The 13,970-nt window shown below is 53.9% G+C and overlaps 1 protein-coding gene across 1 annotated transcript; it reads left to right on the forward strand.

The window, feature by feature from the left end:
• The first annotated feature begins 3,689 nt into the window (after nucleotides 1-3,689).
• LOC114032490 (basic salivary proline-rich protein 2-like) lies at nucleotides 3,690-6,128 on the forward strand. Its single transcript, XM_027847799.1, has 8 exons — nucleotides 3,690-3,721; nucleotides 3,814-4,018; nucleotides 4,182-4,408; nucleotides 4,567-4,673; nucleotides 4,750-4,982; nucleotides 5,139-5,273; nucleotides 5,489-5,585; nucleotides 5,968-6,128. Exons 1-8 carry the CDS (start codon nucleotides 3,690-3,692, stop codon nucleotides 6,126-6,128), a joined length of 1,197 nt encoding a protein of 398 aa, XP_027703600.1.
• The last annotated feature ends 7,842 nt before the right edge of the window (nucleotides 6,129-13,970 follow it).

A 13,970-nucleotide genomic window follows, 5' to 3' on the forward strand; every position in this document is an offset into this window, starting at 1 on the left:
TCAGAAACCATCCCCTAACCCCCTTGTTTTACAGGTAAGGAAACTGAGGTACAGAGAGGTCATGGGACTTGTCCAAGGTCACACAGGCAGTAAAGAAGAGAGCTGGGACTGGACCACAGGCCCTGATCCCAAACCCAGCCTCGCTATCCTTCAGCAGGGTCAGAGAGAGTCCTCAAATAGGGTGTGTGGGGCTTCGTCTAATTAGGTGACTTGGGACACACAGCTGGCCTGAGTTTGAGGCAGACCCCAAGGCCATGAATGAGTCCAGACTGCACCTGAGCTCGTGCCAGGCAGGGGCCTTCTCAGTGTTTTCTGCATGCCCCCCCTCCCCCGAGCCTAAGACCCAGCTCCCCGCTCAGCAGGTGTTCCCTGAATGGCTGCCCCACCCCAACGCCTAGTGTGACAGTCAGTCATCCTCGCCCAGGCCTGGGCAACTGGGTCACTCTCTGAAGGTCATCTCATCACTGGGGAGAAATTGGGCACTTCCATCCTCATCTGAGAAATCCACAGAGCCAGACTTTAGACCTTCCGAAATCTCGCTGCTCTGAGCCAATCTGGTATCTCATATGGCTCTTAAGCCACAACTCAGCCCTTCAACTCAAATATTTATTAAGGACTTACTATGTGCCAGGCACCGTGTGAGGTGCTGGGGATAGGAAGGTAAAAAGGGAGAAACAGTGCCTGCCTTCAAGGATCTTACATTCTACTTGGAGACACAAGATAATAATGACAATAATAATTATATAATAATAATAACAACAAGATCCAACATAGCACCAATATGTATATAGCACCTACTATGTGCCAGGTACTGAGCTAATAAGCACTTTACAATTATTATCTCATTTCATCTTTATAACCACCCTGAAAAGCAAATGCTATTATTATGCCCATTCTACAGATGAGGAAACCGAGGCAGACAGCAGTAAAGTGGCTTGCCCAGGGCCACACAGGCAGTACTGATTGAGGCCAGAGTAGAACTCAGGCCTTCCTGACTCCAGGCCCGGCCATCTATCTAATGGGCCTCTCTAGCTGTAAATTAAGTGCAAAGTATACACAGATTGGTCCAAATAAGTGATTCCCGACAACTCCAGAGGGAGAGAATAGAATAAGGGAGGTCACAGATCTGGGCTTTGAATGAAGCAGGAGGCCAAGAGGCCAGGCCGGAGAGGGACTGACTTTGAGGAGAGCCAAGCAGTATAAATCACTGCCTCTCTAAATCATGCCACCATGTATAGTGGAAGGAGCCCTGAGGACTCGAGTTCAAATCCTGCCTCCAACACTTCCCACCTGTAGTCCAGCCCCAGCTCTCTTCTTTATTGCCTGTATGACCTTGGACAAGTCCCATGACCTCTCTGTACCACAGTTTCCCCACCTGCAAAATGAAGGAAGTAGACCAGGTGGCCTCTTCCAGCAGTAAGATCCATGGTCCTAGGAATCTACGTGGACTGTAGGGGGCAGGTAGGGAGGCTTCCCTGAACCAGAGGTTCCTGACCCCTGCATCCTGCCCCTGGGCAGTCTGGCTCTGCCAGTGGACCAGACCCCTTCTCAGAATCCTGTTTTTAAATGTTTAAAATAAGACACAAAATTACAAAGGAAACCAATTATACTGAAATAGTTACCAATTAAAAAAAAAAAAACCAAGCTCGCGGCTCCCAGGTTAAGAATCAGTGGGTCCCTTCTAACTCTGGATGCCAGGCTAAAAAGGGGGAGAAGAGAGGAGAAGTTACCCTGACTACCTCAAAGGGCCCTTTCCAGCCCTAACTCCCCCCAGGCCATGATCCTAAGTCTAGGGGAGCCTGGGATCAAAAAGTCCAACAGGGCCTTTCTCATAATAACAACACATTCCCCCAGCCCAGCCAGGCCCAGAACAACACAGGCTTGGAGGGACCCGGGTTTCAGGTCGCTAAGGTCAGCAGCCTTCGCCCTGGAGCCTGGGGAAAGGTCAGAAGCAACACGCCACAGAGCTGGACGCGGGGGACACAGATGCCCTGAGAGAAGGACGGTCAGGACAGTCAGCTCCCTTTGGAAGGGCACCTCCCAAACACCAGCAGCCCAGAGCCACAAGAAAGCTAAAATGTCCTCAGGCATCGCAGGGATCCCGGCCTCACGTCAGCACCAACAAGTCAGCTAGGTGCTGAGAAGTGCTAAGACTCAATTCCCTAAGTATGTCTTATGTGCTCATGTGTGCACCTTGCAGACAGAACAGAGGGAGGCCCACGGAGGACAGGAGGTCCCCTTACTACACAGCACAGCTGGCAGAGAGGGACCGGCTGCAGCCAAAGCCAATGCCTCCCTGAGCTGCCGGGCAGACCAAGCTAAATGGAGGATCAACCAGTCAAGGCAGAAAGAGAGGATGTGTCCTACAGAAACCCAGACCTTGGGCTCCAGGACGAGCTGGCTGGGCCTTTGGAATGAGTGGGCAGCCAGATGGGGCAGTGGATAGCGCGCTGGGCCTGAAGTCCTGAGGAAGATGAGTCTTCTCAAGTTCAAATCTGGCCTCAGACACTTACCAGCTGTGTGACCCTGGGCAAGTCACTTCACCCTGTCTGCCTGTCAGATGAGCTAGAGAACGAAAGGCAGGACCGCTCCAAGATCTTTACCAAGAAATCCCCAAATGGGGTCACAAAGAGTGACAACTGAAACAACTCAACAACACAGGTATGGCCAGGACTCAGGTGGCAAGCTCTGGGCACTCCGGCCAAGGAAGGAGCAAAGGCAGGGGGAGCAGGGAGGCCCCCAGGCAGGCCCTGCAGAGAGGAAGCCCTGGAAGATGAGGCTGGGCCGGGGGTAGAACACCTTCAGTGTCAGACAGAGAGAGCCCCAGCTCAAAGCCTCGTGGAAGGACCTCAGCAGAAGAGGCTCAAGGCAAGCCCAGAATGGTCAGCTGGGTACCTCCGGCCACACAGCTAATGAGTGTTAGGGTCTGGATTCCAAACTGGGCTCCCTGCCTCCAAACGCCACCGCATGTCTGCAGGTGCAGCAGGAGCCACTCATGGTCCCTATGGGCCAGCAAGAGGCCACCCCTGAATGGAGCACCGGCCTCGGAAAAGCCCTAAGGCCCCCCAATACACATCCACAGCCTCCTCCTGGTGAGCTCAGAAGGCCTTCCAATGCTCCCACATTTCTGACAGATTCCTCTGGGCCAATTAAGTGGGCAAGTCTCAGCCTGCTCACCCTTTCCCTTTTCAGTGCAGACACCTGGCTAGGGTCCAAGGTCGACAGCTCAGTGGAGAACAAGGAGCTGTGACCTGAGTTATTACTGATGCCCACACGACTAGGCCCTTCCCCAACCCCACAGGGAGCTACAAACACACGTGTGCACACAGGTACATGTGTATACACATGGTCACACAATGAACACAGGTACACATGCATACACACACACAGGAACACGTACACACAGGTACACATAACACACAGAGAGATGCATGTACACACACACAGAAATACACGTACACACACAGGTACACACACACACACAGGTACACATACACACAGAGATACACACGCACACACACACCCCTGCTCCCACGTGACAGAATGCTAAGTTCACCCTGGCTTCACTCCCAGGCACAAACCCTAGGGAACGAACGCTTCTCAGAGTCCCCAAGTGCGCCCAGCACAGGCATGACCCGCGGTGGCGGTGGCGGGCCATTGCGAAATCCTGGTGGGAGGGTATTTGCGGAATGCAGGCATCCCTTTGGCTCCTCCAGCTCTTGTGAAAGAAGGATGAGAGTTTTCCCACACGGCACCAACAGCTCCCACCACGGGCTGGTCAGAGAGCTCCTTGTCCCCCTAAACTTCTGCCAGCCAAAGCTCCCGAGGAGCTGGGGCCTCTCGGGCTCACGGCTCTGAACGCTGTGAGCAGGCAGCGGCGCTCCTAGGGCAGCCAGCCTTGAGTGGACAAACCATCATCGCCCCCCCCAGCACAGAGCAGCAACCGGACGGGACCCACCCCGACAGGAGGTCTGGCCGCCGCCAGACACCGGACAGCTCCCATGAGAGCCAAGAAAGAGCCTGCCAAATCTGGCAGCAGAACTTATGTGTTTAGCTAAGATAAACTTGATCTGAAATGCTCCACCAGGCCTCTGTCTAAACAGCAGGGCTCATAAAAAACACACAAGCACACAGGCCAGGCCAGACCCAACCCGCTGTTTCCATCACCCTGGCCCCTGCAGGCTCGAATGCCAAGTGGGGCGGCCTGGGGGGTGGCATGGCAGGTCCAGGGAGGGGGACTTCTCAAAGGCCCCCCACAGGCGTGGGGGGAGCTGGGGGGGAGGTCTCTTGGCCGAAGCCTGCCAACTTTGTCTTACCCAAATCCCATGACCAGGGACCAGCCTCTTCCTGCCCGGGCATTCTCGGCGTTTAGCTCCCAAAAGCGGTCCGACTTGCCGGCCTCCCAAAAGTAAAAACCACTCCAGACAGGTCAGCTCAGTCCAACGACTTCCCAAGCTCCCCCACCAAAAACCATCCTCAAAGCAGCTTGGCGGTCACATGATCCTCTTCTTGGCCAGAAGACCCAGAGCCTCCAGGCCCCGGTCCATGGCTCTCGAGACTGCCCAGCTGGATCAAACGCCTCGGATCCCTGCCTCCCAGACCCAAGTCTCTGCAGGCTGTCCCATGCTGGGCTCTAACTTCCCGCGAGACTGGCAGCCCTCCCCGGCTGCCTGGTAGAGGCAGAGGCACAATAGGGAGCCAGGGCTCTCTCAGCACACCCTCCACTGCCCTGCCCCACCTCTGGGCCAGGCTGGGCCCCACGCCAGCAGCCTGCCCGCCAGGCAGCCTCAGACTCCCCGGCCCAATCCCCAGCGCATGGAGAGGGAGGGGGCGCGGGGAGGGCAGGGAGGACCCCCAGCCCCAGAAGCCTGCGTGGAGAGGGCGATGCACAGCCTGTAATTACGCCCGCTCAGCTCTTGCCAGCCTCAGCCTATAAACACCGAGGATTACATAAGTCCACCCCTCCTGTTGAGAAGCCAAAAGTAGGAACATTTTCTCCCAGCCTTGGCGGCAGTAAGTAATAATGCTTGGTTGCCATGGGAACCCTGGCCAGCTTCCAAAAGACTCGGAGGAGCCCAAGCTGAGCTCCAGCACCAGGAGGGAGGCCTTTTTATAGCTCGGGCCTCCCCCAAACCCAGCCAGGACGGCCCCCCAAGCTCCCGAGAAGCCTCTGGGCCTGCCAGCTTCGGCCAAATGAAAGGAACGGCAGGTCTGGGGCCGAGCCCAACCCCCAGGGCTGGCCTGGCTCCCAGCCCGGCTTCCACTTCCTGGAGGTACCTCTTCTTCCTGGTCCCCTCCTTCCATCCCCAGAGCAATGGGGAGCTAGCTGAGGCTTGGGGATGCGAAGGAAGCGTCCAGCCGGATCTGAGCTCGGGTTGCATACATTCAGAATGGTGACTGTCCACCTGGGTGGGATCAGAGGACCCCAAAGGGCTGCACTACGTGACTTCCAGGGCCCGGTCTTTCTTTCTGAGCTTCTCTGGCCCAGGGTCAGCTGGGAAGGGGCACGGACACGAGATCTCAGCCTGGGACCCAGCAAGGCCGCCGCGAGTTCACTGGCCTCTCAGCTGATGGACCGCCACTAAGTAATGGCCAGGCTCTGGGCTGGGGGACACAAAGAGAAAGCGCTGAGGCCTTGTCCTCTAGAAGCTGACCTGGCAGCATGGCCCAGGGGGCAGGCTCACTCCACTATTCAACAGTGGAACGTGATACTGAATCCCTCTGCACCTCAGTTTCCCCATCTATTAACAAATTTTTTTTAAAAGGAGGGGGAAAGAAAAATCAGCCCTGCCCCACTCCCAACCTCCCAGGGCTACTGTGAGAATAAGGTAAAATCACAGATGGGAGAGGACAAGGGCTTGTGAACTCACCCGACACTAAGGTTTCATCTGAACTCAGCTCCTTGGGCAGAGAGATGCTCCTTCCTGGAAGGGGGACCGGGCTCCACAGGTCCCTCAAAGGGCACAGGGAGAAGGCGGCTTCCAAAAGGCCCGCCGGGCCCTGCAGGCGCCCCCAAGGCCGCCGTTCTGAGCGGCCTAGCATTTACAGCCCTGGTTGTGCCCAACAGCTCGAGGTTTGGCCCTCTGCCCGGACCCCCCGGGGGCAGGCGGCTCAAACGCCCCCAGTGAAGCACAGATCACATCTCTCTGGCTCCAGAACCGTGCATCTCTCACTGATCCCAAGTGCTCTGCAAACCTTTAAGCACTCTATAAACACTAAATAATGACGTATTAGCATTGCCCTGACCTCGAACCTGTGTTGGCTAGACAGAAGGCACTAGACAGATGAGGAAACGGAGGCCCAGGCTGAAGTGACATTCTGGGGCAGGTACTAGACTAAGAGGCGTGAGCCTGCCCTCAGCAAGCTCACATCCTAAAGGAGGAAACACCATGCAAGAAAACCACGTACAAACAAGAAATACTGAGGCAGGGCCTCTGGGGAGAAGGGGAGAGACCTCGACACGAAGGACAGAACTGCCCACTGGACGAGGGGCTCAGAGAGACAAGGAGGGACAAGTTAACTGGCACCCTGTGTCTGCCCTCCAGAAGCTTAGAGAAGATAGAAGGATAAAGGGGAAAAGGGGAGGGAGGGAGGGTGAGAGAGAGAGAGAGCAGGTGCTCAAAGCCCATCCCCACGAGGGACCCCACTGTCTCGGCAGTGTCTGCCCTCAGCTAGGGGAGCCCAGACAAGCGCCTCCAGGCTGGATCACAGCAGGGGAGCAAATCAAAGGACCATCTTTGTAGGCCCAGCACCTAGCACAGAGTAGGCGCACATTAATAAATACCTGCTGATCAAAGCATTGAATCCTTAGTATCACCACACATCAAGAGTCAGCAGAACACAGCAGAAAACAGGCTTGAACTTGGAGTCAGAAGATCTGGGCTCAGAGCCCCCCTGACGCTTACTGGCTGTGTGACCTCAGGCAGGTCATCTAACCTCTCTGGGCCTCAGTTTCTTCTCCTGTAAAATGGACTGAGGACTGCCAGAATCCCTCCACAGTATGGATGTATGATCTGCCAGCCAAGAGGCCTGGGTTAGAAATGTTGCTCTGACACCGGCCAAGACACTTCACCTGGCTGGGCCTCAGTTTCCTCATCTGTAAAATGCAGATAATACCAATCCCACAGGGACGGTAAACTTCAAGTGCCATCAGTCATCCCATCAGGGGTCGTTACTATTATTAGATAGTAGTGGGAAGGGCACTTCAGGCAGGGTAACCAACATGGGCAAAGCAAAGGAGCTGGGGAATATTCACAGAAACTATTCCCATTCCATTGCTATGCCATTTCAAACTGGGCGACTGACCTTTCTCTACAGCGGCAAGCGATGAGGGCCTGAGATCCCAGCACCCCAATCCATCATCACTCCCACCTTGGCGTCATCCTCCACCCGCCACCCAGGGAAGAAACAACAGCTCCTCAGAAAAGGAAGCCTTCCTGGAAGGCTGCCAAGAAGGACAGGGAGAACAGTTACCATCGGGGAACAGATCCCAGCTTGTGCGCCCAGAAAGAGCCAACTCAGCAGAACACCGCCAGGTTCCGCTGAAAAAAACACCCTAAAACACCATCCCCATGATGACTTCATGACATTCCTTTCCACTTATTTAGGTCCACAGGCAAATTTAATTTAAAGGAAAAAAAAAAAGAGAAAATACGTTTTTAAAGATGCATTAGTGTCTAAGCAAATCCAAGCAGTTCCCAAAGCTAATTAGGAGATGGGCCACGAGAGCCCTTGGAACCAAATCTAAGAGAAGACGGCGCCACGAAGGCTCGGCATCCCGGTGAATTCGCGGGTGGCCCGGCACAAGCGGGTTGGCCCTGCTTTCTCCCTCCGTAAATGAAGGGCTTAGTGGGGATCACTCCTTCGACCCCTCCTGGCGCTCCAGGAGTGCCCTGTGTCCCCTGAGGAAGCACTGGAGATGTGATCAGAGCACCTGGTTCCCATGTCTGCCTCTGTTGCTTAGGAGGCTAAGGTGAGCACACGTAGGTGCCATGCTTCAAAAACCCCTCCAGCACCATCTAAAGGCCCCTGGGACTCAGAGTTAGGAAGGCCTGAGTGCAAAACCTGCCTCAGGTATGTACCAGGCAAGTCACCCAAACTCTGTGTCTCAGTTTCCTCCACCTGTAAAATGGGATGATAATAGCAGCTACCTCACAAAGAGGTTGTGGACAAGAAATGAGCCGTAATGGGTGAGGTGCTCTGAAAACTGAGAACCCCATAGACACGTTAGCTATCATCGCTGCTGCTGCTGCTGCAAGAACACCACTTACCTCTGCCGGCTAACTGAGCCCTTCCAAGCTAGAAGGGCCATTAGAGATCTTCCAGGCCCACCCTTCATCTGACAGAGATGGGGTCACTTAGAGCATAAGTCACAGTGCTAACAGCTAAAGACAGCCAGCATTTACAAAATGTCTGCTCAGGGGACAAAGGAAGATTAAAGTCCCTGCCCTCAGGGAGCGTCCATTCTAAGGGGGGGGGGCAACTTGGTGAGAACTGGAGGGAACTTGGGGAAAAGCTCTAGCAGTGGGAGGGGGCCAGGCAAGGCCTCCTGCTTGTAAAGGAAGGGGTCTGGGCTAAGTCCAGGAGACGAAGGTGAGGAGGATCGTGAAGAGGATGGAAAGGCAGCAAGAGGGCTGGCTGGCAATAGGTGAGCTCTCTCAATGAGCGGATTCTACTCTGAGCTTCTGTGGGAAGACAGGATGTCCAAGATGGAGAAGGGACAGCCACCCCAAAAGGCCACCACCTGCCTTCAATACCATATTCCTAAGTGTCCTCAAGGACTAAGAAAGAAAAACAACTTTGACAGACAGCAGGAGGAGCTGCGAGAGCAGGTGGGAGACCGGCATCTGCTGCTGTGACTCAACGTCCCACACCTATCCCCTCTGCTCAGCTCACACCAACACCCCCACCCTGTGACAGGCTCTCCCAGCTCCCTCCCAGCTCCCTCCTGGACACTGCGTCTTTGCCCCCCTCAGTCCCCAAAACAATCTCCCTAGCACACAGGCCGATGCCCTGCTCACACCCAAAAGGCTAAGGACCTGGGCCACTCCAGGCCAGATTCCAATCATCCTTCCAGACTAACGTCAGACCACTCCCCTTCCTGAGCCTGGCTCCCATCTCTCAGGAGGGGTCATGTCATCTCCCACCTCCTAGAATTCACACACGCAGCACCCAGGACACCAGACAAATCAGGTCAAGTCAACACGCATTTATTAAGTGTTTACTGTGTGATTGGTCAGAAGTTCTTTTCCTTTCTCAGCTCTTTGTACTGAAATCCTTTTGATAGGACCACAGACAAAGGCTGGAAGAGCCCTCAGAGATCATCTCATCCCACAGATGAGGTAACTGAGGCATCCAAAGGCGAGGAAGTAACTTGGAAAATCATAGGAGCACAGCCTTGGAGCAGAAAGGGACCATTGAGGGCCGTCACTTCATAGAAGATAAAAAGGAAGCCCCAAGAGGGTCATGGACTCAGGTCAGCATCTGAGGCAGAAACCAAGCTCGGGTCTCCCGACTCCCAGCCCAGGGCTCTCTCCACTGGGCTGCCAGGCACCTGCTACTTGACCAAGGTCTCGCAGGTGGCACAGGCCAGGGGTCTGATTTGAACCCAGGTCCTCTGATGCCAGGACCAGGGCACATTCACCCCCTCTTCCTTCAGGAAGCCTTCCGTGATCTCCCAGCCTGCCCTCCTCCGCCTCAAACCATCCCCAAAGTATTTGGTCCTGCTGCTTCCTCTGCGCGCCCACTCGCATTCCCCTCCTGCCACATCTTTCTCTGTGCATGCCCTCTACGGCCCCATTAGACTGGAAACTCTGTGAGGGCAGGGGCCATCTGCTCATGAGCTCTGTATTTCTCTCAGTGCCTGGCACAGTGCCCTTTGCTTAACAAAGAGGTGCTTGATACACATTTGCTGAATCAAACGCCTTCAACCTCACCCGAGAAACAATTTGAGAAGTGGCCAACAACACAGAAAAACAATAGGGAGAGGTCTTTGGCCTTCAGTTCTCTCTTCTGAAAATGAGGCGGTCTGGACGAGTTGACTCTAAGGTCTAAACCTAGAAGTCTAGGAGGGGCCCAGGGCTAGAAGAGATAGCGCACAGGATCCTGGGTCTCCAGTCAGGAAGACCCGAGTTCAAATCCAGCCTCAGACACTGACTAGCTTTGACCCTGGTCAAGTCACCTCTACCTGCCTCACCTTTCTCATCTATAAAATGGCAATAATAAGAGCATCTACCTTTTAAAGGACTGATGTAAAGATCAAAGGAGAGCTTAGGTGCTTAGCCCAGTGCCTGGCACACAGTAGGAGCTTAATCTTCAGCTCTGCACCAGCAGCTACCTTCTTGCCTCCAGAACAAAGTACCCTCTCCCTCCTGGGCATGGCATTCGGAGCCCTCCAAAATCTGGCTCCGGCAGCCCTTCGAGTCTAATTTCACCTTCATCCCCTTTGCACAATCCAAATATGCACCAAATTGGTCTGTGCACTCACCCTTCCACCACGCCTCACCAGGCCTTGGCCAGGCCCATTCCCTATGCTGATAATGCTCTCCTCCTCCTCTTGTAATGCATAAGCTTCTTTCAAGGAGACTGGTCTTCAGAGATGAGAAACACTGATACACATACCTAGGCCCTTGTCCTCTGGGGAATTCCGCCAACACCCAGACCAAGCTGACCAGACACACACACAAATAAAGGCTTTCCGTCAACAACGAGTACACAGGATGTCTCAATACCTGGCCCCATGGTTGGCTACATGCCACGGTCCACACCCAAGCCCTTGTCCACTCCTTCTTCCAAGAATCCTCTCTTCCCAACCGAAGGCCAGACAACTCCCCCAGGATGGGAGCAGGGAGTGGGGCACAGAGCTAGAAACCCGTCCCAAACCCCAAGAAGCCATGTGGGCTCTGCATGGACTTCAGGAATTGCCAGGTCGCTGGTGTCAGCCAGGGCCCAGAAGTCGGCTGCCATTGCTGGAACCACCTGAAATGTGACTGGGTTGGGGAGAAGGGGGTGGCTAGCCAGGGTTTGCTGATCTTATCCTCACGCCAGGCAAGATAAAAACAACCCAGGGGAACCCAAGATAGAATCTGACCTGCAAGATTAATCAACACCACATCTAAAAAATAAAAATAAAATTATTTTTTTTGATTTTTAATGATTTCTAAAAGAAACTTAACTCTTTATTACCAAGGCCAGAGTGTCAGAGCAGACTGGCCTGCCGTGAATCACAGCCAAGGACGAAAAGCCCAGGCAAAGGGAAAAAGAAACCTTTAATACCATTTTTTCCACTACTTAAAGGAAACACTGAAATCACTCCATGAAAATGGAAAAGTTAAAGCCTTTGCAATTTTTACGAAGAGAAGGAAACAGTTCCACTTTTATTTTTTTTTTAATTCTTTTTTAACTATTCCCACACCCCGGCAGCTGTGAGCCGCCAGCTGTCCAAGCTAATTACACGTACAGGACTCATTTTCCAACTGTGGCGTTGGTTAATATGTTTTCAGGCTCCTCCACTCCATGGGCCCAGACCAAGGGACTCGCATCCTAGGAGGAGAGGAGGGGAGAAGACGAGTGGGGGGACCGGGGGAAGGCTGCTGCCTGCTCCCCAACACCCCACGGGTCAGGGTCCCTGGAAGCGACTGTGTGAGCTTGCTCTGCTCGACGAAGCCCAGAAAGTTTCTGCTCAAGGGGTCCTGGTGCTTCCCGGAGGAATCCTAGGACAGCACTGGAGAGCGCCCCATTCCCACGCATCCCTCACTCCCACAGGCGATTTAGCTCCGAAACCAGCCAGCACAAAGCCAACCGGCATGGCAGGCTCCGCTCCACGGGAGATACAATATTGTCCTCTGAGGAGAGGGGGCTCTCCCGTTCCAAGATTTCTGAAAACAGCATTTCTGCTCCATGGCACGGTCCCCAGGAAGCAACGTTTAACTACATGAGAAATCACTCAACTCCAGGCCCAGGCATCCTGTGGCCTCTGGTGGGCCCCCTCCCCAGGCCTCCACTCTAGGGAGGAGGATTGGGAGTCATACGTCTGAGCCACTCAGCTCCTTTCCAAGATGAGAGAGACAAAGGGGGATGGGGGGAGGCTGGCTGAATGAGTCAGAAGCTGGATTTGAGGGCAGAATTCACCACGTGAATCCCAGCTCAGCCACTTATTGATTTTAGCAATTCATCAACAGGCATCTATTAAGTACCTACTATATACCAGGCACCAAGGATGCCTTTTTTTTTTTTTAAGGCAACTGTTCCTGCCCTCGAGGAGTTCACATTCCATGGGGAGAGATATGCACAAATAACCTTATATAAAATAAACACAAAGTCATTTAGGGAGGGAGGGAGGGCAGGAGAGGTGAAAGGGAGCAAGGCAGGCAAAGGGAATAAGCCTTCAGTAAGTGCCTACTATGTGTCGAGCACTGTGCTGGGGGATTTACCAACATCACCTCTGATATGGAGACCGCGTCCCAGGCTCTCCAAGGCCTTCATTTCTTCATCTTTAAAATGAAGGGTGTGAGGGGCAGCTAGGTGGTGCAGTGGACACAGCATCGGCCCTGAAGTCAGGAGGACCTGAGTTCAAATGTGGCCTCAGGCCAAACACTTGACACCTACTAGCTATGTGACCCTGAGCAAGTCACTTAACCCCAATTGCCTTAAAAAAAAAAAAATGATGGGCTTGGACGCAGTCCTTTCTGGCTTTACATCTACTATTCTCTGCTTCAATCAAACCAGGGTCAAACATGTAAACCCTCGAGGTTTCAAGTGTCTTCACCCCAAAATGACCACTCAGCGTAACTAGTCTTTTTTAAGCATTTACCACATTCCAGGCACTGGGCCAGAAGCTGGAGACACAAGGATGCCAAGTTCCTGCCCACCAGGAGCTTCCTGTCTGCTGGCTGTACTGACACCTTCCCTCCCTTCCCCTGCTTCGGGTGATAACAGCTCCAGGGGACACCAGGAGACCTCTGGGGCCCCCATCACTCTCCCTTAGTTGGCCATGCTGCCTAGCACACAGTAGGCATTTAATAAATGTTGACTGACTGCACATAGTTGTCTGAATGCTGTGTCCCCCAGTAGGCTGGGAGCTCCCAGGAAAGACTGTCTTTTGCCTTCCTCTCTATGCCCAGTGCTTAGCACAATGCCTTTTGTATAGACAGTAGGCACTTAATAAATGATTGATGGATTCTTTGAGGGGTGCCTCTGAGCAAATCACTTCTCTAAACCTCAAGCTTCCTCACCTGGAAAATGGGAATTACAGCCCTATCCCCTCAAGCAGCTGTGAAGATCAAATGAGCCTTGTGCCCCTTCCGGGGTTAGCTGGCATTACCACCAGGGACACTTTTGTCCACCTCTGGGAACACAAGGGCGGCCCCACCCCTCCGGCCGAGAACAACAGCTGGCAGCCCGGCCCCTCCCCACTTGTTGCCAGGATCCCCCCCCACCCCCAGCACTGAGACAGCCCTGAGAAGAAGCGAGGGGGGCAGAGCCCAGCTCAGAGAACGGCCCCAGCACTGGAGCGACCACCCCTCCTGAAAAAGAAAAGCCGTCTGAGGAAGGCCCAGCAAAGAGAGCTCTTAGGATCTGAGGCCCCTGAAAGCCCCCTAGACATTGAACTATCCATGGGATCACAGGCACACAGCACCACAGAGAGGAAAGAGGTTGTCGCGCTCAACCCCCCCATTTCACAGATGAAGAGACTGAGGCCAAGGGAGGTTGACAGACAGCCCAAGGTCACAAAGGTCACCTGATGGTAGAAGCATAGCTTAGAGCTGGAAGGAACCCCAGAGGCCACCCAGTCTGACCTTCAGCTCAGAGGTCAACTTTTGGTTCAACCCTTTATTACAGATGAGGAAACTGAGGCTCAGGGAAGGGAAGGCCTTGCCAAAGGGGACACAGGTAGAAAATGTCTGAGATGGAATTTGTGGCCACGGCCCTCCTGACCCAAAGCCAACACTCCTGGCATTTCACCAGATTCT

The sequence above is a fragment of the Vombatus ursinus genome, unplaced genomic scaffold (genome assembly GCF_900497805.2).
Source record: "Vombatus ursinus unplaced genomic scaffold, bare-nosed wombat genome assembly UNPS02005422.1, whole genome shotgun sequence".
NCBI lineage: Eukaryota > Metazoa > Chordata > Mammalia > Diprotodontia > Vombatidae > Vombatus > Vombatus ursinus.